This window comes from Saccostrea echinata, unplaced genomic scaffold (genome assembly GCF_033153115.1).
Source record: "Saccostrea echinata isolate AGI-Se365-2 ecotype Australia unplaced genomic scaffold, CSIRO_AGI_Sech_v1 ptg000027l, whole genome shotgun sequence".
NCBI classification, from domain to species: domain Eukaryota; kingdom Metazoa; phylum Mollusca; class Bivalvia; order Ostreida; family Ostreidae; genus Saccostrea; species Saccostrea echinata.
In genome coordinates, this window is record NW_026889776.1 from 10,482,783 (window position 1) to 10,507,705 (window position 24,923).

General features: G+C 32.2%; 1 protein-coding gene across 1 annotated transcript; it reads right to left on the bottom strand.

Moving 5' to 3' along the window:
* Window positions 1–1,491: 1,491 nt before the first annotated feature.
* Window positions 1,492–10,595, bottom strand: LOC133193192 (uncharacterized). Its single transcript, XM_061329161.1, has 5 exons — window positions 10,553–10,595; window positions 9,916–9,996; window positions 7,729–7,831; window positions 1,957–2,084; window positions 1,492–1,700 (listed from the first exon to the last, which is right to left on the bottom strand). The coding sequence occupies exons 1-5, from the start codon at window positions 10,593–10,595 to the stop codon at window positions 1,618–1,620; spliced, it is 438 nt and encodes a 145-aa protein (XP_061185145.1). The 3' UTR covers window positions 1,492–1,617.
* Between the last annotated feature and the right edge of the window lie 14,328 nt (window positions 10,596–24,923).

Below are 24,923 nucleotides of genomic sequence, written 5' to 3' on the forward strand. Positions count from 1 at the left end.
TATATCTCAGGCAACATTTCTCAACCTCGAAGGTTATCCTGCAACATTCCCGATAACGCGGACTTTATTTCTTAATATTATTCATCGAGATTTAACCTGACGTCATAATTGTTTTCTTGAACCTCTGTATAGGCTGATGTAAGTATGTGTGTAAGTATGTGTGTGTCCTTACCTTCCAGCGTTGTGGATTTATGAGGTTGACAACTGTTCGTTATCTTCACCTTTCATATAAATTATTCATGAAATTGAAAATGAATACTCATTATGATTATATATAGATATTACAATTTACGAGCATTTATTTTTACATACGTTTGTTGACAATTCTGCGCTTTGAGTGTTTTCGGTGAGAGTGTCTGAGTTTAAAGAAATACAGAATGCAGTTAGCCTTAAAATTATTTATCTGGGACTAAAGTTCGTTACTAATAAGGCATTGGGTGAATTACATTATAAAGTATTGTGTTACCATTACTACAGGTATTTTCATTACTTTTGGGCATTAAAATACCATTACAATTAATATATTTTTTAAGAGTAAATGTAATTACATGCATTACTTTTTGTGTTTTATGTAAAATTTGTGCAGAACCTATTTCAAAATTTCAGTGTCTTTCAAAAAGCTAAATTCACATTTTTCATCGGACTACCCTTCCCCCCTTTCAAAACTAAATGTGATGGATGTTGATTCAAATTTTATTATCACATTATTACTCGTGTATATGTATTTATCAATGTCAGACAACAAAAGCCTTAGTAGCTCATAACTTCTTTCCCCTAACTATATGTATTTGGATTTAGTTTTTTTTCTTCATCTCGTCATTTTTGGTAGTGTAGGACTACAGTGAGCGATCAGAGTTTTACATAGGAATACTTAAGGGAATGTCATGGTTAGTAATATTAGTATGGTAGCATCCTGATGTTGTGTAAATTTGAGTAAACTTTTCAATACTGAACTGATTTCTGCTTTTCCCAGCCAATGTGTTCAGGTGGCCCATGGGCCTCTTGCTATAATTGCAATTGTCTGTTTTTTGCATATTTTGTGTTAAGGGTTAAGAAAATAATCATACTAAAAGAAATGATTATCCGAAGAGAAATATTCATTTTAGTGTCTATGCTGATCTATAATGAATTACACTACTAACATGGTAGAGAGATATTTCCGAAATATTTATCATCTACCCCTCGAATGACCGACCACACATGCATGCATGACACCGTTCAAATAACTAGATGAAACTCTATCTTAAATACAGTTTTATACTGATATTGTCACCGAATTTGTGTTAATGAAGCCAAATATTTGTTAGTTTAATAAGCCTAATGTTATGGTCGCGAAAATATACTATAAAAATTACAGCATCAATGACAAAACTTACATGTATTATACACATTCTTTGTATAATTATAATCTAACAAAGCAGATTTTATAATTTTTTTTCAATTAAAAACAAAATAACTTTTTTTAAAACTATTTTTACATGAACTTTGCACAAGCATTTAAGTAAGTTAATTCTTTCTACAAATAAGGATTACACAGTCATACTAGTACATAAAATTCTTTTGATGAAGTCTAGATTATGCATGCAAAATTGTGTGTAAACGTGGTTTAAGATCCTTTCAATCATTAAACTTTTTGAAAGTGTATGAAAATGCGACTCCTAATACCATGACCAACAGATTGAAAAAGAGGCCTGCAGCACCTGCAATGAAAGAAAATTTAATGTAACTTTGGAACAAAGGTAACCTTTGAAACATATGTAACTTTGGAGCATTAAAAAAAACCTAATGGAATTTTAAATTGTCATTCAATTAAATATTCACATAGTGTATATTTATAGTAACATTTTATCTTCACAAAATGAATCTAATTTTACCATGAAGCTTTCACACAAGTTTCAACTTTTCTGACAAAGGGGCACGTTCCTTTGTCAAGCTGAAATATACAAAGGTACGTACCGCACCCGTATTGGTTGAGCTCTTGCCTTGCTTGGTTCATGTATTGGTTTACACTATTACGCGACAGGCTGTCCGTGCTACAGGCAGTCAACACTTTGTTTACACAGTCAAGAAACTGGTGAGCTGCACTGTTTAACAAAGAGTAATGAAAGAAATATTTTTTGTAACTCTGCAGCCGTGTTAAATATTTTTTTTTATATAAAAAGAGTCAATACAGTGTGTAGAAATAGTACAATTTGGACTCAATGACATTTTACAAATATTTCCTTTGTGAGGGCAGTTCATAAATATATAGACTTCACAGAAAAGCATTTCAACCGAGAACGAATGGCAAGGTATATGTTTCTGCGATGTCAGTATATATCTTAGGATTGAATGAAATGAAATTTGATACTCTTTTTTCTACAAAGGCGAATTCTTATACTTTTTTCGGAAGATTGACAAAATTTCAAATTGATTATGAGAATTGCAAGTTTAAATTACATGTAACGCATGTAACACATTCATTTTCTTAAATCTATTTTTGGAAACGAATCACGTTCATTCCTACACGCTGCAAAATTTCCCTTATCTAGTGTAGCAGACAGTATATAAGAAACATAAGATGCCTCTCGCTAGTGGCCGCATTTTATGGTGATGCTTTGGAGTTTCCTTCCATTTTGGATAAGTTAATATGCGGCGAGTCCATATAGCCCTGGTTGACCGCTTCAGGTTACAAAAGTGATCACAGCGTAGTGGTTTTTGAGATTAGTGACCTGCTTCAGGAAGCTCTAGGTCTAGGAATTTGTGTCTCTTTTCTGATAAGTATACGTGAAGAGGCCCCATGCACACACAGAGGGACGAAGATTCCCTGAGCTGAGGGAATCGTAGCGGACAGGATATAGTTAATTTATACTGCCTCGCTAGTGAGCTAGTTTTTTAGTGATATGGTATAATCTTCCTTCATTTCAAGCAAGCTTAGTTGTATTTAAGTCTTTATAGCTATTGAAAGGGTGATCACTTCATATTAAACGTTACGCTTTATTGAAAAGTACAGTTTGTTTTAATTAGAAAGATCCGGTGTATCCACATTTGTATCAAACGGCTTCTGATATACAGGGGACCTATAGAAGTCAGATATCCAGACGCTTCAGCTTCCGGACTATTTTCTTTTTTATCGCTATTTTGTCTCGTTTATCCGGAATTTTGCGTTCGGGATGCGGACGATCTTTTTTCACTTCAAAATGCATTTTTATGTTATATTTTGATTCATTTATCAGGACGGTTTTTCTGAAATGGTCGTCAACTCTGCTCAAATTACTTGAGCTGGGTGATTGTTGTAAAAGCACTGACCTGGCTGTTTGTTTTAAAAGATGATTACATGTTACTTGTTATTAATGATACTCTCCAAGGTTAATTTTAGGTACGCACGAGACTCTCGCTTCTCTGACAAGAACCTGGCATGTATTGGTTAAGAGAATACTTGTATATATATCAATAGTTTTTAGTAATCGTTTCTTGTATTGCTATTTATATCCATGACTCCGGATTTTTAAAATGCTTTGGAAAATTAAAGTATGTATACATGTGCAGATAATGTGGCATTAAGCATGGATAAGCATTCAAATTAAAAATAAACTCCAAAGTTTCGCATGTGAGCTAAGGCTAGGTATAGGCGTTTCTATGCAAATGAGCTAATAAAAACGCACAAGAGGTATAATTATTATTCAGAGAAAGTTTTCATTTATTTTCTTATGCATATTTAGTACCCACGATATGATATAGCCAGTAATCATTATGACGTCATATTATGACGTCATTGTTCTTACCTACTGGAGGCAATAAAATACACAACAAAACAGCTTCGGCGCAAGGGATTACCCTATTTAATTTTACATAAAAAATGTATAATGCTAAGAAGAATATTCCGTAGATTAATAAAACTGCTGCACAAATCCTGGGTATTTACTCATTTGATCAGAATTTGAGGAATCGTATACCGGACTGTGCATTTTTACCCTGATTCAACTTAAAACTTTACAAATAAAAATTATACAACTGAGCTGTTGATATTTGTGCAGCAATACCAGCAATCTTTGAAATATTTTGCTTTTAAATATACCTTGTTTCAGTTAAATAAAATAGAGCATGCCCTTGTGCCGAAGCAATTTTGTAGATGTCCATCATAATCTTGTGTAGTAAAGAACAATGACGTCAAAATATGACGTCATAATGTGTACTGGCTATCTCATGTCGTGGGTACCAAGTGTGTATTAGACAGTAAGTTTTAACTTTCTCTGTATAATAGATATAGTCTTTAGGCATTTTAAATAGTTAATTTGCATAGAAATGCCTATACCTAGCCTTAACTCACTTGCGTTGTTTGGGTGCTTTTTCTCTATCTGTTCCACCAGACAGCTGGATAGGGGAAGTTCAGTCATTAGAAATTGGCTTACAGAAATAATAAATTAAGCCATTGCATCCAGAGCACTTTTTATTTTATCAAGTGTTATAAAGTCCGTAGTGCTTATTTATTTGAAAGTATTCAAACAATGAAAAATATTTTATATAACGCAGTATTCTTAACTATTGCAAATGGTATGAAAGGCCATATTACTCAAATGAGGTAAATCAGATATCCGGCCGCTTCACTTATCCCGACGATTTTGACTGGGAATCAAAGTGTCCGGATAAATGAGGCTCCCCAGTATATCATTACAATACATTGAAATAATATTTTAATGTGACAGTTTTGTTATGTTCAATATGATTTCTGTATCTTCAAAATAACTACAAAAAATGAAATATCACAGAGTATAAAAGCAGAATACAAGCTAAGAATCAAATTAGAGTGCTACTTATATTTATCGTCGCCCGCGTGGCGCAGTGCTCTAGAGTCGCAGAGTAAGGAGTCGATCCTTACGTCGCGGGTTCGAATCCCACTGTGGGACGTGGAGACCGATCCTTCGGATGAGACCGTATAAACCAAGGTCCCGTGTCGCAGTATGTGCTGGCACGAAAAAGATCCCTCACTGCTCAATGGTCCTGAGTGCCGAATATAGGTCAAAATTTGTAGCTCTCCACGGCAAGTGGTGGCGTCTCCATATGAGTGAAAAATTCTTGAGAGGGACGTTAAACAATAAACAAACAAACAAAAACTTATATTTATCCCTTTTTTACATGTCTATGTAGTTATCCCAATACATGTGTAGTAACCCCTTATGTATTTATCCCTTTATACATGGACATGATGATATCTAAATGTAGTTTAGGGTAGACTTTACTTTACCGGTCCCCAGATCAGCGAGATCTAGAGTGACGTAAAATTTACGTCACTCAACTGATTAGGGTTAGTTTTGCACATTTTTCGACTGGTTAGGGTTAGTCTTGCACCCACCTGAAAGATTAGGGTTAGTTCTTGCACAAGTTTTCGACTGATTAGGCATCCAAGAGATTAGGGTTAGTCCTCGCACATGGGTTAGTCTAGCATCCGCCTGGGAGATTTGGGTTAGTTCTCGCATACCATCCGAGAGATTAGGGTTAGTGTCTTGTTCTTTTAGATTAATTAAGAAATCCAGTTGCATCTGTATTCTTGGTAAGATCTTAATTCAGCTTCAACGACATCTCGTTGGTTTGTTTGGTTTGTTTACATGAAAAAAAAAATGGCTAAGTACGAAAGAAACGGCACTAAGAATGCGCCGCACGCGCTTCGTTGACATTTTTTTTTTTGTCTCCTTTTCACTGAATAAACAATATTTATTACTTTCAGAGAACAAGGTTCAAAACTTCGTTTAAAAACGGAGTTTGAAACTAAACTTTTAAACGTAGAATTCGATTTTGGGGTCAAAAAGTCTTAAAACTTCATACTTTTTTATTTTTTCCATCGCTCACGCGATCTCATATATTGAAGTCGCTTACGGCGACATTATATTCTAGCGCGTTTGTCTGGGGACCGGTAAAGTAAAGTCGTTCCGTAGTTTATAATCAATTGTTGAAATACTGCCTGTTTTGTGTTTATTCTTTGGTACAGTGGCTGCAACGTTATTGTTGACAAACCAATCGTGTAACGTGCGAGATCGTGCGTGTATCAGACTCAATCGATTGCGGTTTTAATTGTGCGTGATCGTTAAGAAACGTGTAAATTTCGTTTTGTAAGTTTTTATCGGAATGTTTTTTTGTTTTACAAGCATTTCGCTTGTCTGTTTTTTTTCCGATCCAAATAAAATAAATGAAGCGCGATTTACATAATTGAAAGCAGAACGAACTAATTATCGCTTGGAAATAAGCAATATTAGTAAGTCGTACAATATTGTTTCTCCTCAAATAGTGTGATTTTTTTTTTTTTTTTTTTTTTTTTTGATAAATCGTACAGAGATGTTTAAGGATTTTTTCTCTGATGTTAAATATGTTGACTGCTAATAATGGTCAATATATTTTTAAAATCAACAGATCAAAAATAGATATTTTTACAAATAATAAATAAACAATTCTCAATGCTTACATAAATATTTAGTCGGCGAATGTACATGTACATGACATGATTGTCGGGGTTTCGTTTATCAGTGTTTATCTCTGGAGCTTACTTTTAATTATTATTTATATAATTTCTGCAAATAAATGATTTGTAAAATAATTGTTGATTTTAGTGATTCACAATAACTTGGATATAACTTATAAATTTAACTCATTTTCATGCCATTTTTTTCAAACTTATCCCTTTCTGCATATTATCAAAACTCACGGCCCACCTACATGTACATCTTCTGATAGAACAAAAAAAAAATCAGTTTTCTCAGGGACCTATATAATAACTATACTATAGGTCCCTGGTTTTCTTAAGTCGGAGAATTACGTAAATAATTATTTGTAATCTAAAATCTAAGTCTTACATTATTTAGTTCCAGGAGTATCCATTTCTTTTTTTATTTTTTCAAAGTCGATGAAATATTATAAATAAATATTTGAAATCTAAAATAAGTATTAAGCCTTATTTTGTTTTGAAAATATCCATTCCTAAAGAATTTGAACTATTTTGTGTGAAGAATCGTACGTTTCCGTTTGGAATCGTGTAAGATCGTGTAACGTGTAGAATCGTGTGCGTGAAGGATCGTTCGTGTAACAGATTTTATCGTGCGGAATCGTTCGTGTAACGTAATCGTTCGTGTAAGTTGTCAACAATAACGTTGCAGCCACTGTAATGCATCAATCTTTACGATTATATAACATTCCAAAGGAATTCTGTCCTTCTTCGGTGTACTTTTCTCATACATGCCTTTCCAGAGAATTAACTGCATTCCCCCGCTTTGTTAGTATAAAACATTTTTTCACAGATCTATTGTTCATGTCAGTTTTCTCAAAGCATAACATTTAACATCTGTATAATGATGTTTTCCTCTATTTGCCGTAAATTTGCATTGTTGTCATGCAGATGATCTTCTTTGTTCAGCAAAGGAGGATAGTTAAAAAAGAAACGAAAGCTAGTAGAAAATAACTCAAGAACGTACCGGACAATTTTAAAATTCAGGAAAATAGCGTAAAATCATTAATTTTCGATCACAAAGTACTTTGGAAGGAGAAATATGTAACATCGACCATGATGCCCATAAAAGAAATCCAGTCCCGGCTCATTTGCGAAAATTTTATTTATGCATCAAAGAAATTTCACAACCAATTAGAAAAGCCGATTTCTCATCAATCTTATAGATATTAAACGATAATATGATAATGGAAATATATATCCAAGCAGATTTTAATCAGATATGTTTATCAACAAACGAAAAAAAAAAGATTAACCTGCAAATGTTTTCATAATTGTTTGCAGCAGCTCTATAAGCATTGGCGAAGTTAGTACTGCAGGTGAGAGCGTCACTTGAGGAACATCCCTGTGCAACAGTTCCTAAGAAATGATTGATAAATTGTAAATCAGCATGCCCATTTTACAGCAAATATTTTGTTGCCAAAGTTAATACTGGATATGTAAATAAATGCGTGAACTGCTTTTCCAAATTCGAAAATTATTATAGAAGATTTGTAGATAATGTATCTACTTTTTAAATGCAAAGTACACGTGATTGTAACTTTGCTAAAATATCATTTATTTTCTTGCAATTATGTTATACGTAGCATGGTCTTCGATCATTTCAATTTTTTTCCAGATTTACACGAAGTTCTAATATTCAAGTCTTTCGTAACCGAACTCGATATCAAATTACTAAATAAATTAAAAAGCATAACTCTTTTGTGTCAATATATACATTATATGTAATACACAAATGGTATGATTGTGCAAAGCAAACTATGGGCCCTAAGGAGTAAATTAACGATTAATTTAGCATTAGAAACTGAAAACGGTACATGATTTAGTGTTTCATTCACAGGCACTTGGGGTATAGACACCCCCCCTTTTACATTTTTTAAATATACCGAAAACGGTATATTTAAAAACAGCATATAGAGACAAAAGAGTTACATTATTGATAACATATACCAGGTAGTGCATATTAGAATATAAAAATAGGAAAAAGGTGACTCGACCCAAGATTTAATAAGGAAAACAATGTAAAAAAAAAAAGGGGGGGGGGCATACCCCAACGCAGCACAGTTAAGGCTGCAGTAAGGAGGCGGGGCCTAATTTATACGGGAAATGCTTACTATGACATCACACAAAAATATAAGTTCTTCAAATTACCACAAAATGAAATGATTTGCTATCTTAAACTGTTGAATAGCTTTAAACTACATCAATACTAACTAATGCATGCATTTTTGTCGTTGGTTAAATCCCACACAGCAATATATCAACAATTCTCTGATCGCAATGCACTTGTCAATGTGACGTCATATCATAAAATTTGACGCAGTTTGTATGCAGTGAGAGGCGGATCAAGTTATATTTATACAATGAAAAATGTATTTTGTAATTAAATAAAATATAAATTGTAGATATATAATAGGCCATTAACTTGGATGCGATGTCTATTTTATGAATTTATTCATATACTTCCCGTATATTCCCTAGACAAGCGATACTGTCGTATATTTGTATGCAGATTCATTGAAGGGTAATAGAAGGGTTGTAATAAATCGATATATTGCAGGGGAATACCCTCAATGAATTATGACAAGCTTTTAAACATAAACTCAGGAAGTATGAAGATATTTGAAAAGTGCTGCGAACCTGTTGAAATCTTGCAAATGAATTAATTATATCTATATTTAATGTACTTGACCAGCAAGATATTCAATATACGGTCTAACAAATGTAATTTTAGCAATTAGATAGTCGAATCTATATAGGTTCGCAGCACTTTTCACAAACAACAAAGAGTGTTGAAAATAATTATATGTTAAACTTAGATTTTTAACTTGGTTATGCCCTTGCAATATTAGAATTTATAGATGACCTCAATACTTCAGGTATATTTGCTAAAATCACGTGACTGCCACATCACGTGACAAGTCTAAATAAGAAATCTAATCGTCCTCAACATGTAGTTTTCAACCACATTGCAATTGTCCGATAATAGTAAAGTCCTAAAAAGAAACGCCCATCCTTGTAAAGAATGTATTTTCTATCTAAAAAATTCGCCGATATTTCCATTTGGCACCTTAACTGTACTGCGAAGTGCCTGTGGGTTTTTTTTTGAGATTTTCAACTTCCTGATCGACGATGAACTTACTGTGGCCTTAATAGTTTACTGTGTATGGCTCTGAATTTTTTACTGTGGCACGAGGCAGCCACGTTAAACGGCCCATAGAGAAACCTGCGTATTTTTTAAAGGGATAATCTGAATCTCAAGGCATTTTGAATATCAATACGCAAACTATATAAATATTTCCCTTATCGATCCTTCTGTGTGAAGGATAAAGAAATGAAATTCTAGATCTGAAACATTTAATGTATTGATATGCTCAAAATTAAATTAGTTGAAAATAATAGGAGATGAATTCATTTGTTGGGCATAAAAAATTTCTTTTCACCTTGAATGTGTGCTGTTAGAGAAATCAAACAGAAAACAAGACAAAAAGTGCATAGGTTCTGGTTTCCCATATCTTCCGTTACTGTAAAAATAAATATGTTTGATTAAAGCAAGATACATAAAATAAATAACTATGATTGCATAAAGAAGTAAATAATTAAATAAATGATTTGCTTCCCATAAGGACTGATACTCATGAATTCATTTAAGTATAAATTTGTAAGCTACGAATATTTGTTATGTCAAATGTAGTCATATTCATTGTTAAACGACAAATCTTAGACATATCAATTCTAAAACATATAATTCAATTTGACTATACAATAATTCCTAAATGGAAAGTACTTTTAAATAAGAAATTATTGAAATTTATTGTAACAGTTATCATAGATTCTTGATGGGATGGTGAAATACACGTAAAGAAAAATTACACCGTATTAAAGCTGTCCTCAAAATCTATCCTGTAGATACATGTAAGAAGTCTTTAAACAGATGCATCATTTGAAGAAAAATTTTGAAAAATGTTTATGGATGTTTCCTTTGAATTGATCAAATTTCTTTCGACACAAATCGAGAAAGTTTCCAATTTCCATTCAACAGCTGCATGCAAATCGTGGTCTTGACCTAATTCCTTTCACTGTCTCTGAAGCGCATCTCCTCGTATTTTGCGTTATACGACATCTTTAGGTATTTAATTTATTAAAAAAAAAAGTGTATAGGCATGCACAACGCCATTATCATAGATTGTGTACCCAAGGATAAATAGGTTTCATACGAATTTATAGGTTTCATCTAATTAGTTGAACGGTGTCATGCATGTTTGTGTGGTCGGTCTTTCGAGGGTTAGATGATAAATATTTCGGAAATATCTCTCTACCATGTTAGTAGTGTAATTCATTATAGATCAGCATAGGCACTAAACTTAATATTTCTCTTCGGATAATCATTTCTTTTAGTATAATTAATTTCTTAACTCTTAACACAAAATATGCAAAAAACAGACAATTTCACTTTAATTGAAGACGCAACAACGAAATCAGTGGCGTTATATGTTCTCAGTCGTTGTGTAAATGATACCATATAATGAATATGAACAATCGAACAACAATCAGCATAATAAAACTAAATAAAATAATAAAATAAAAGATGAGAACTGAAAGCATATACATCAATTAATGTAAAAAAAAAAAAAAGCAGACAATTGCAACGTACAAATTGATTTTCGATATATATATATATATATATATATATATATATATATATATATATATATATATATATATATATATATATATATATATATATATATATATATATATATATAAAGCACTAAAAACCAACAACACTGTATATCCTAAGTGTAGATACAAGGTCACGGATGGAAATTTATACAAAGCACTAGAAATGACCAACGACACGACCAATAAAAATTGTCAACAATTATTATTGTTCGTGTCGTTCGTCATTTTTAGTGCTTTGTATATATATATATATATATATATATATATATATATATATATATATATATATATATATATATATATATATATATATATATATATATATATATATATGATTGCGCCCATGAGAAAAGCGTGCTTATGGCATTTTTACTAAAACAGAGAAATAACGTCATAAAAATGTGACGTTGCAGAGTGACGGTGAACGTCAACGCAGATTTTTTTTACCACGTGTTTACGTTTTGACACTAACTTTTGCCGTAAATGTGAATATTGATAATAAAAATTAATTTTCATTCGTATATTTAATTGGTGTCTGATTCTCTTTGTCCACTGGTTTTAATAAAGATATGACAGCATTTTATTCGAGATCGGTTTCTTACTAGTCAGGCGCGTAGCTGATACGCAAATGCGTACACATCATTTTCAGAAAAAAAAAAGAGAGAGAATTATTCGGAGAAAAAAAATCTCCGTACCATCCACCAAATATTCGTGTTTCAAATTATTCCGTGTCATACTGTGTCGATTTAAAGAAGATGGGCGAAAAAAGCGAGCGAAGTGCCTATAGTGCGACAAACATGAAGATGAAAAATTAATCTCAATTATAACTAAATTTTCTTTGATATTTCATCTAACATTAAAGTACTTTAGAGTATAATAAAGTATTATCTTTATGTAAAATCTCCACAATTTGCAAAAATCTCACAAAGATAGAAATTATTTCCCAATAAAATAGCATACACACACTAAAGCGGGCAAAAAGGATCATTTTCTCGTACTATAACACAATTTTTCGATATATGAGTGGGTCTTTGCTCCATTTTTTTGAAAGTTTAACCTCAAAGTTTGCGTAAAAATATACATTTATTGGTTAACAAAAACATGGAGCAAAGACCCACTATACGTTAAAAATACATTTTTATGACACAATATTCGCATATTTCAGAAAAATACTTGGTTCATTTAGTCAAGGGTCATATCACAAGCATGATTTAAATGCCACGATTCATCAGGAGCTGTGTAGCGTAATGGTTAGCGCGTTAGTCTTTGTCAAAGAAAAATGATACTCAGGATTTTTATTGCTAGGGTTCGAACCCCACGAATACCGCATAATCTTTTAATAACAAAATAATTTTTGCCGAAATTTTTTTTAAACGTTAAGAAAGATTAAATGATACCAATAAATATATCGGTTAAATTTTTAGCCTCAATTAAATGTACAATAAGTTTCCATGGAATATTAATTTCGTTAAAACAAAAAATATTACTATGTCTTTTATTTCCTTAACAAAAAACTAAATGGCATAATTTTTATATCTCAAAAAAAATAAATGAAATATTTGATAAAACTCCGGAGCTTCTGGGCCCTCACCAGCAGGCACGTAGTACCAGGGGAGCCTCCCATAATTAACTTATTCCCAAAGCCTTAACTTTTACTATTGAAAATGTACATTGAAAGGGTGGACCCCCACTGTTTGCTGTACCATTGTTAAATCATGGTAATTTGGTAATGTAATTAGAAAAATTTGGTTTGTAAAAGTTGGACACAGCCCCGCCCCCCTCAACAAACACACACACAAAAAATAAGACCTCGAATTTTGACAATCTTCCTTTTTCATCCTTGCTTGTCAAAATTTTTAAGTGTGGGGGCTTAAGACCCCCTACCCAACCCTCAGCCGTTCTCTGCGTACACATCATTTCAATTCTGGCTACGCGCCTCCTAGTAATGATCGAGCAATATGTACTAGATACAGTATAGTCTCTGATCTGTCATTCATTTCTATCTGAAGCTTCAGATATGGTGATTGACTGACGTGTTGAATATATGGACGAATGAATGTGATTTTATATGTGAGCACTGAAAAGTTTGAGGATACGTGCACGGTGCTAAACACGGATCTTATTATAATATCGCAAAGGATATTGATCCACCATTCATAATATGTATTGAATCATCGGTGCATGTTGCATAAACATTTGTTGTAAATTGTTTTTATGCGATGTATTTGGTCAAAAATTGAAGCTCGGCTAACTTCTTACAGAAATGAAAAGCATGGTTCTTCTGAGTGAATATTTCATAAATCTAGAATAGTACACAAGAATGACGATAGTAGACGAGATATAATTTTCTATAGATAAAAACAATTCAGAGAGATAATCCGAGGTACTAGAGAGGTACCAGAGAGGGAATTTCGTTGCAAGTGTACATTTTTTTTTAAACATTTCAGCTCGCATGGGTTTGCTCCAGGATTATTTAAAAAAAAAAAATTTAACAACAGCTCAAAACACGTTTTAGTTGTTATTAGATTTTTTGAAATAAATATTTTAATTTGTACTGTTGGGAGCAAGCCTCTAGAAAAAAAAGAAACAATATTATACTAATCTTCTTATTTTTTATTTTTTTATTTATCTTTAATAATCTATTTAATTTGACAAAAAGAAAAAGACGGAAAAGAAAATAGCTGGAATTTAAATAAATAAATAAATAAATAAAAGTTTATAATCATTTATCAAATAAAATGTTTTCTTTATTTGTTGTAAGTTAGTTTGGACGGTTGTGGTTTTTTTTTCTAAATTTTGTTTTGACTGAATATTTTTGTTTCTCACATCCACTTTCGATATTTTTTTTAGCATTTAAATGTAACAAAACTACCATACGAAATAAAATATTACTATGAAAACAGATTGAACAAGTTCATGTTTTAAATTAAAATTGATATGAGAGATTTAGAGAGAGAGAGAAAAAAAGGGGTACATTGAATCCAATTTATAACATGTAATATATATATATAAAGAAATGTGAAACTTTAGTGAGAAGCTGGATTTTCAAAACAATTTAAATATTAGTCCCCTACCGGTGAAACCGGAGGAGACTATAGGTTTCCTCTGAGTCTGTCCGTCCGTCTGTCTATCTGTACGTCTGTCCGTCCGTCCGTCTGTCTATCTGTCTGTCCCACTTGGTTTTCCGCATTTTTTTTTCTGAACGCTTGCAGATATTGAGCTGATTTTTGGTATGTGAGTGAATCTTGATCAGTTACAGATCAAGTTTGCATTTCGTTCCGCTTCAAAGATTTACGACCTTTTAATTTCCTTCCGCTTCAAAGAATTACGACCTTTTTAATTTCTCAGGGTTTTCTGCACTTTTTTTTATACGCTTGCAGATATTGAGCTAATTTTGGTATGTGACTTTACCTTTATGAGATATAGATCAAGGTTGCATTTCGTTCCGCTTCATTGATTTTTGACGGAATAATGGCATTTTCAATCTTTAACGGGAACCAAATTACACTTGCCGGTAGGGGACTAGTATAGCTAATGCAATACGCTCAGAATGCTTGTTAAAAAATGAAATAAAATCCCTGTTTTCTAAACTCTGCCTATAAATTTTCAGGAACTCAAAAATTTTAATTTTTTGGTACTCATTTAATGCGTTTATATGATGTCAAAGGTTTAAGTATCATCTGCATTTTTTTTTTCACTATAATCAATAGGCCCTATGATCCTTGTTATTCATAATATCTACTTAGTATAAGTCGTTACAGTCATATTATTACAGTCATATTTTATAAATGATATATAAGCTCAGTTATCGATATGGAATAATATTGCTTCACTTGCCTTCGAATTATGTAAACATATTTTTTATTCTTAATTTATTTGTAAAATAATGCTTTAGAATTACATGTAGTTTAATTCATGTTTATTTGTGCATGTCATAAAATACTACTAATTAATACACTGCACAAAACGTGAACATTATGCTTGCAAGGTTTTTATTTAGGCGGCAGACATGGGGGATGGGGGCATTTTGTATTACCGGGACTTAACTCTGACAGATGTTAAACTTTACAATGCTAAGCATATCCATGTCTCTGGCATGGGGCCAGACTGAAATACATTAAAACTTCGTTTGGATTGATGACATATTTGTTTTATTTATTAAGCTTCGACATAACTTACATTAGAATTTCATATGAGAAAGAAACTGAATGGGGAGGGGATGTTGAAATTCTGAAATTTTTTTTGACACCATCAACCACTAAATAACAATATACCTCCATGAACCACTTTGCAAATATCCGTCATTTCAAAACTCGGCCAGTCAGGAAATATTACGTACATGTAACAGACACACTTAACTGGACATGTACATTATAAGTCTGATTTCCAATTGAATATAATAAAACTTTAACTATAAATTACACAGTGTGATTCATTAAAACAAAATATATATAATTATTTCTTATTTATTTGACAATTTATTCGATTTAAGTAAATGAATAGATCGACAAATCGATTTCACAGTTTAACGAAATTCGGATTAATTCGTTTTGAATGATAACGAAAATGCCAGGAATCGATTACTTGTCTACTTCTAAATCATTTTCATTTTGGCAAAATGAAATTCAATTGTTATTCTTCGGTACCGTTTCACTCATTGATAGCAGTCAAGTTCCTACTTCCGAGCATGTGGAGCCCGGCCAAAGATCGCTGATTGTTTACGAAAATGACATAGCTTATAAATATGATTATACAAAGAGAGATAAAGGTGCAAAAATAGATTGAAGAATAATTTCCCATCATTATTTTAAAACTAAATAGGTGCTTTAAATCGCTGTGTATGGTGTGGGTGGGTGGGGGGGGGGGATTAGGCTTCCGCATCTTAAGAAAGCTTTCTAAAAATGCTATTAAGCTCTAGGGCTGTCACGAGTACCCGAAATAACCGAGAACCGCGGTCCAAGTTGTTCGGTTTGGTTTCGGTTCCATTTTTCCGGATTTCGGTTCGGGTCTGGTTTATATATTAGAGTCTGTTTAATACAAAAATTGGCGTCGAAATCGAAGGAATGATGACGATAACAGTGATAAATAAACATCACAACTGAAATCTACTTCATTCCATGACAAAACACTTGTCACGGAAGTATTAGATAATTATCAAAACGAGCAGGAATGGTCAGGTAGTGGGTAATAGTAGGCCAAGTAGTTCTACATCGATGTCTAGACGTGCGCATGGTTAAGACTTGTTTTCAATGTAAATCTAATGTAACAAATAAAGATTTTTCAAGTTAAATTCATGAAATTAAGGCTTAAAATAGATGAAAATAACCGAACCGAAAAACCCGAAACCGAACCGAAAATTTACAAAACCGACCCGACCTGAAAAATTATGGAACCGTGACAGCCCTATTAAGCTCATATTGACTATAAGTATGTCATCAAACTTTTTAACTCCAACCCCACCCACTCACCCCACCCCATCCCCAAATAATCACCACCGGAAATCCCGGAATTGCCACTTAGTTAATTCAGGCATGTGAACTGTAACTAATTTAATCAGCCTGTTTTATTTTTATAAGTAAACAATTAAAAATGTTCAATGCTGGAATTGAAAAAGAGGGGCATTGTGTCAATTAAAATTAATTATTTTATTACAATATGCAAGACAGAAGCCCTTCTGAGTTTTTGCTTGAAAAGATTTTGTGGAATATATTGCTTAACATGCAATGTGTCTACAGTGTATCGACTTAATGTCCTTAAAATTGTTGAAAATTAGTGAACAATTACATTTCACATTTTCTGTCTGAATGAAGTTTATATTTAGAAAAAGAAAAAAACTCAAATATATTTTACACTACCCGGTAGCTTCTAGATTACTTTTGTTCCCAAGGACATTTTTTAAATTTTCACCTTTGGGAAGATATATCAGATTTATACTTATTTCACATAGCCGTAGAAACCGGGGGGGGGGATGCCCCCCCCCCCAATAATTTTGCCGATTATAGAATACTACAGAAAGCATTGCTACCATATGCTTGTGCCCCCTCAATAATACTTGTAACGCCTGATGACTTTTTTTTGCTTGTCAAGGAATTTTTGGTAGTTGATAGTGCCCAACCCCAACCTAAAATGTACGGTGCCCTCCCCCCACCACCACTAAAATTGCTATTGCTTCCTACGGGCCTGTTTCAAACAACAATAAATTGAGATCTTGGCCCCATCGAGAGCCATATTTAAAATGAAATGATTTTCGAGTTAATCTCAATTCTCCTATTTCCTATATATTTCCAAACAATTCTTGCTCGGAAGTCGCACCCTTCTGAGGTCTAAATTTCCTGTCGTCCCAACATGAGCGAAGTGTACAACAAACAACTCAAACACTCATAATTCTTTACCATTGATGTAACTACTTATAACAACTATTTATAAATCAGACACAATGAATTATAAAAAATGATTCTATACATACACATATTAGTAACGTTACAATAAAAAAAAATATAGTCACGTTCACTCCGCAAACGTTTGACGTTTGACGTTGGTGCAAAAGTAACATGACGTCATGATTTTACTGTTGAAGTATCATTCATATAAATGAAGAAAAAACATACTTAGAGTTGGAGTAGGACCATACAAATTCAGATTTGACAACTCTTAACCTTGACCTTGTTTTTTTTAACCTTGTTTAACCTTGTTTTATAAAAATCCATGAAAAACTCAAAATGTGTAAAAATTGCCATAAGCACCCTTTTTTCATGGGCGCAATCATATATATATATATATATATATATATATATATATATATATATATATATATATATATATATGAGGGCCGTTCAAAAATTACGCGGACTCTGCTATCATTTACTCTTACAGACGTCATATAGAAATAAAATTTCACAGAAACATATTAATTACAGATTCCAATAAATTCTTGGTAAAATGTTTTGATTTTATTTAATACCTCTTAAAATTATTGCTGTTTTGATACTGCTGACGGTGATGTACGGAGCACGGCAAAAATGTTGGAAAACCAAACATGCGGTATCCAAAATTTTATTCATTTATTTTCCATATTTCACGATATTATTAAACAATTTTCTCTTAAAGTTCTTTTTATTGTTGTATTATTAAGTATTTAGATTTCTGACGTAATATTTGAAGTACTAACACAAATGTAATTTTGTCTCCGATGTGACCCCTACGAAATCACCTGCAAAAATGAAGTCTCTTGATTTGACAGAGCAGCGCATTTTTGTAAAATCATGAATCATGCTGGGAAAACGCCAACAGAGACCCAAAATAAGCCTGATGAAACATATAGTAAACCAGCGGAATTTCCGACACATGTCTACAAAATGTGAATTTTTTTTTTAGACTGTTAGACCTTAGTCTAAAGGCAATCAGGGAGGGATGGAAGAAGTTCATCGACAAACACTCATATGGACTGTTAAGACTGTGATTGAGATCCACTTACGTCAAACTTTACCTCAGAAATATCTGCAGTTTTTGGGGTTTAACACAAACTAGAACACACAATACTAGCTTTATAGTTTTTAAGCTGGATCAGAAATGGTATATGGATATTTATTCTGAGTGGATAAGGTTACCCAAACTGTTCAGTATCAAATACTAGGGGAAAATATTGAGAAAATGAAAGCTCCCATTCTTTAAAATGCCAGTGACGTTAAAGGTTTTACTGCGCCGTGAATTCAGGATATGTCCTGTTAAATCACCAGAAATTGGTACCAATTTACAATATTTTGATATGAAATTTTGATTACAATATATGTAAAGATACATAGATATATATATATATATATATATATATATATATATATATATATATATATATATATATATATATATATATATATATATATATATATATATATATATATATATTTAGCTTTCTTTGTTAATCTGGAAGGCATATATTTGCTCTTCAATATTGCTACATCATCATTTTTAAATAAAACAAATGGTTTATTACGTTTTTTTTTACAATGCAAATAAAAGGAACATTTTTATATCAGAATTATTAGGTATATGTAACAACTGCCATCCCGGGAAAAATAGCATTGCCATCCCGAAAAAAAGTTGTTGTTTTTTCTATTTTTTATTTTTTGGGTGCCATATTTATTTCAAGCTTCAATACAAAAATATATCATTTTATAAAGCTTTCCATAGCAATGTTTAGTTAAAACTGAATTTTCACAATTATAAATCATAAGAAAATGATAACATACCTCAATGAAGTTAAACTAGAAGACGTCTTGGTAATCTACAGTCGTCTGCATGTTTTGAGGGTATTGATTATTCCCTTTATGTGTTTCTCATAAACTGAATTTTTTATAATGTTTCCAAAACCGACTCTTCTCAGTTTACTTTTTATTATAGGTTTGCAAATTTTGATCCTGTAAAAATGCAAAGGGAAATACCCATTTTCACGGCGGTTGATACACTAATTTGAATACAGATACAAGTTGCCAACGCAGGATGCGCATTGTGTTTATTCATGGCTGTTCTCTCTAAGGGAGGAAAACATCATTAGCTTGTCAAAAAACTATGTAATTCTGTAACCTTAAAAAATATGCTAATGAAGAAATTTAAATTCTGATTCACAAATAGCATGAGTTGTACATTATTCTATATATACTGTCCAGATGTGGTGTTTATGTTTGAATTGCATTTACCAATGAAATGTACAAGTCTCTTAATTCAATACAAATCTGAATCCAAAAAAAAAAAAGAAAAACCTTACTATGCAAGTGAACATTTCCGAGTGTTTTCTTCCAGACTACCAATCTTTAATTCTACTTACGTGGGTATGTTAAGGCTATACCCAGATATTCTACTTACCTATACAACATGACGTCAGAGTAAGCTGTATGACGTGAACTTTAGAGATAACGATTTCTTAATATCTGTATTTAAAGTTTTATTTCAGTTAAAGAAACGAATGGAGACATGTAAAACACAACATAAACTAAGTCTTGTCATTTTTGGATGGTATAATTAGCGAATTAATTGTCACGGTGGTTGAATACAGAACTCATGACGTCATAACTGCTGATCAAATATTTGCCAAGTGAAAATGAAACTAACTAGAAAATTCATGTAAACAAATATATGAAATGGGAGTTTTAAAGTATATACCATGAACATCATGTGTGATTCATAAGGAATTAAAGATTAAGAAAAAGATACGTTAATTTAATTGCTCATTTTTTTCCCCTATAATAAAGACAGACAGTGTTTTGAAATCCCGAACAGCCTTCCCTCTGTCATTCTTAACAACAAACGTGCTAAAGTTCAACACTACGCCGTATATTTTGAAACATAATTTTTGTTTATATCGAAAGTTTGTATTCAACAGAACTTGAAAAGTGCTGCTAGAATCGTGGGGTAAACATGAATTAATGAAAATACCTCGATAGTATGTACGAAATGTTAAAATTTTGTGAGGTTTTATGCGAAACTTTGGAATATTTTGTTCTGTGACGGGAGAGTAGGATTCTAGCAGCACTTTTCATGGCCAAGTCATGTTTTTACATAATTATTTTTACAAAGAGAGATGAATTATCCCCGGGGTAGTGTTGAACTTTTCACTTTTTCATTAAAGGCAAATTTTCTATTTATAGACGTCACGTGATGACGTCGTAGTGGAGAGCTTCTTTTAACCTAAGACCCTTTGAGGACTAAACAATGGATAATTATAGTAAGTGTTTTATCTATGGCTTTTCCGATTTATCAGTGTAACATTTTACCAAAAAAGTGTAAATTTGCCGAATAATTATCTGGGTACTGCCTTAACATACCTGTGTAACGATACAGAAGCCCCTTTGACACACGTGATGGTTGAACCACATCTATACATACAATGGGGAACTACTGGCAGTCCTGGGGCCGAAATGAAATTCCAAAGCCATTCGAACCAGCTGAATGACATGACCAAAAAAATTCTTGCCTACCACTGAAAGAGGGAATGCGAAAGGGAGACTGTCAGATATTGGGATAAAGATGTATCGATAATGTATCCAAGAACAGGGTATCATAACACTAATCATAGACTTTCTGAGATATAATTTGAGTCAATTTTAATTTCCTGAATACTTTTTTTATAAGCAATACTTGGAAGATTATTTGCAATTAATAAGCGTTCTTCATATACGTTGCGTGTATATCATGTGTTACAATGGGGGGGGGGGGAGGAGGGGGGGTATAGGTAGATATGTACATATATATCTCAATTTTTATTAATGTTAGTATGGATGTGAAAATTTGTAAAAATCAAGAGAAACCACAATGTTTGTTTATACGCCATGTGCTATATAGCTAACTTTTAATAATGAGCCTATTCTTTCATGATAGGTGAAACTCCCAACATTCAGAGTATGATTCAAAGGATACATGCTTTAAATGAGCACATATTTCCCTATAAATTTAATTTAACAAAAAATCCAGCCAAAATCCGGGGAAAAAGTTTTATTGAGCAACGTCCTCTTAACATAAGGTGATTTGATTTTAAAGTTTGTCAAATGATCAGATCACCTATCGCAAAACAATATGACTATGATAGTATAATATTTCAGAGACTTTCGTGTGACATCAATAAAGATTTTGTTGCTTGCAACTGACAGCCGCTACACATCCTGCATGGAATTAATTATCCAGGCATTAAAAATGCGTAAATTGTGAAGAGGTAAATTCTTTTCAAGATTCTAAATGTTCTTAATTTTTCCAAGTAATAAGTAATGAATTAAATCATTGGATGTAGCTGAAAATATAGCGGAATCTCACAAATATAGTGATACAACGCTATTATAGTCGAATTTACGTTTCCCACCAACCTGATTAACCGAAAAGTCTTTCATCAAATACATGTGGTTTTCAGATTCTATTCTTTCAAAGCATTTAAAATTTTATTATCTAGCTCTTTTAAATTCGTAGCAAAACGCTAAATTATACAGACTTAAATTTTCTTTTTTTTGTACCATTGCACACCTGGTTTTGCGCAAATGACTCTTCAAGCAATATTTTTCTTTGCACCGAATCTGCTCTGAAAAGAGTATGTCTGAAGAAGTTTAAAACCGTAAATTGTTTAGAATCTAAGATAACTTTTCTTTTAACCAAGAGATGCTATAGCTTAGGGGCACTCTATCATTTAAATATCAATAACAGTCAAATAAAAACATGAGGCCCAAGACCACAACACTCATCTGAGACTTTGACCCCGCTATTCTTCATCAAAGGATTTTAAAAAGATTATTTCCATTTGATACACATCAAAAATGTTGACCCTTGTTGTTGTCCTACTTTAGCCCCAAAGGGTCACGGATTAATTGGACTTGAATCTATACATAATTGGGATGCTCCAATAATACTTAGATTAACATGGTGTTGCTGTTCTTAATTTCTTGTAAACATTCAGTTGGAAAAATCCTTCCCATATTTACACTAAACCCAATTCCCATGGTCTACAGTTGAAAAAAAATGAAATTCAAATCCAAATGAAAATATTTAAATGTATAAACACTTCTACCTGTGGCTTTGCTATTCTTCAGTAGTTTTTGTATAAGTTCCGTGTTTATTCCTATGTAAAATAGTAGGTTTTTTACTGTGTCACCGGGGTTAATAAAGTGAAAAAAACCTTGATCCATTATTATTGTGGTCGTACCCAATGGGCAATGAATCGACCAAATTAAAATTTATTACGTAAGGAAGCTTGAATAAACATGAACATTCTTGAGAAAAATTTGTGCTTTTTAATATATTACCATGTAAAACTTAGATGATCCTATACTGTGACTCCCCATACCCCCAAAAGAGCCATTATATGAGCAAACTTAATTCTCTACACTATGTTTGTTTCTTATTTTCAGAACAAGTGGTCTTTGAGAATTTTTAAAGACCTAAACAATTTTTGCACTAGTTATAAATGTTCTCGCCCTGAAAGAGGATGTGGTCCTTTTCATTAGAAAAAAATATTGAAGACTCTTTACTCAAAAACTTTCAGTGGCGGGTTAGATTGAAATTGGCCAAATGGATCTAGAGTAGAATTTGAAAATTGAAAAAGTTAACAAACGCTCCAACTCACGGCGACCAGACAGAAAGATTGATATCCATAAGACACTCTTTTTTCAGACAAGATCACTTGAGCCTTTAGTACAGGTGAGCTAAAAATCAATTTAAGATGTCAATTAAAATTTAAATAATGCGCAAGACTGCATAAGTAATTAAATTACACTTGGGCAGAGTTATGCAATTCCTCCCAATATAAAATGTAATTAAGGTATTAAAATTCGAAGATCGATATGTGTAGAGTCGAGTTTAATTTTTTTTAAAAGTCTGATATTATGTTCCGTAATTTATACTTTAAAATCAGAGTTTACAATGGAACTTGTACCATAAATTAGCTTTAATCAATAGCTATTCAATGCAGATTTGTACGTATTATAAAAATGAAAAGTTTTTTTCTTATAAACTGAATCTTTTGTATGGTTTATTAAACCGACCCTTCTCAGATTACTTTTTATTATGGTTTTGTTAATCTTGATTTCGAAAATTGCAAAGGGAAATACCCATTTCTAGGGCCATACACACGCTAAATTGAATACAGATAACGCAAATGCCAAAACCGGTTTGGCCTTTTAATTCTTGGCTCTTCAATAGTGGAAAAAAGCTTGATACTGTAACAGGTTTGTCAACAAATCTTTCTAATTCTGAACCCTTCAAAAATATATTCCCCAAATAATTTTAGAAATCTGACTTTACAAAAATCAAAGGGTACTCTTACACAAAAATATGTATGTAGTTTATGTGTTTGTTGTATTTACATAATTATGAGGCGAAGACGTCCTTTGACTCTAGACTCAATAAAAATCTGAATCCGAATTCAGATGGTTGAAATATGCCAATTTATACATGGGATACTGGGGCCGAAATGAAGTTCCAGTGTCATCATACTATTAGTATTTTTTCTTGAACTACATTGCATTACATTACCATTACTTTTTTATTTTATACAGAATTTATACAAGTGATATATCAAAATCTCAGTGTCTTCAAAAAAGCTAAATTAACAATTTTTCTCAGACACCTAATTCCCACCCTTCAAAACTAAATGTGATGAATGTTCAAATTTGATTATCACAATTGCCAAAAGAATAAAATTCCATATTAAGTATGTGCTATTTGTCTACGTATCAATGTCAGAAAACAAAACCTTTGGAGCTTCTTTACCTCTCTCCACCTATCTATATGGGTTCTTTTTTTTCATCAAACATTGGATTTTTTTTACATCTCTTCGTTTCTGAAACCAAATTCAACACGCAAATACTACGAGAAAGACAGTGTCTAGGTTTTGCTGTAAACGTAGCATGAATTTCTCTTATTTCTTTTGGTCCAAAGAATTTGTCATGTTCCACTCTAGCTAGTTAGACTTGCTCAAATAATATTTCAAAATCATTGCCAGGAGATAGGCATTGGTATGGTAATAATGAGTACTCCTTAAAACAAGACATTGTTTGGGTTCTTACAAAATCCTAAAGGAACTGTATGTTTCGACACAATGTACCTTTAATAAGTGTACTCTCTTAGTAATTATTTTAGGAGCTTTAAACTCTGTTGAATGTTTTTTTAAAACATTGTGAATCTAAAACAACACAATATACCTTTAATAAGTGTATTCTTGGAATTATTTAAAGACCTTTTAAGCTCTGCTGAATATTCTTTAAAAAAACATTGTGAATCTAAAATACTATGAAAA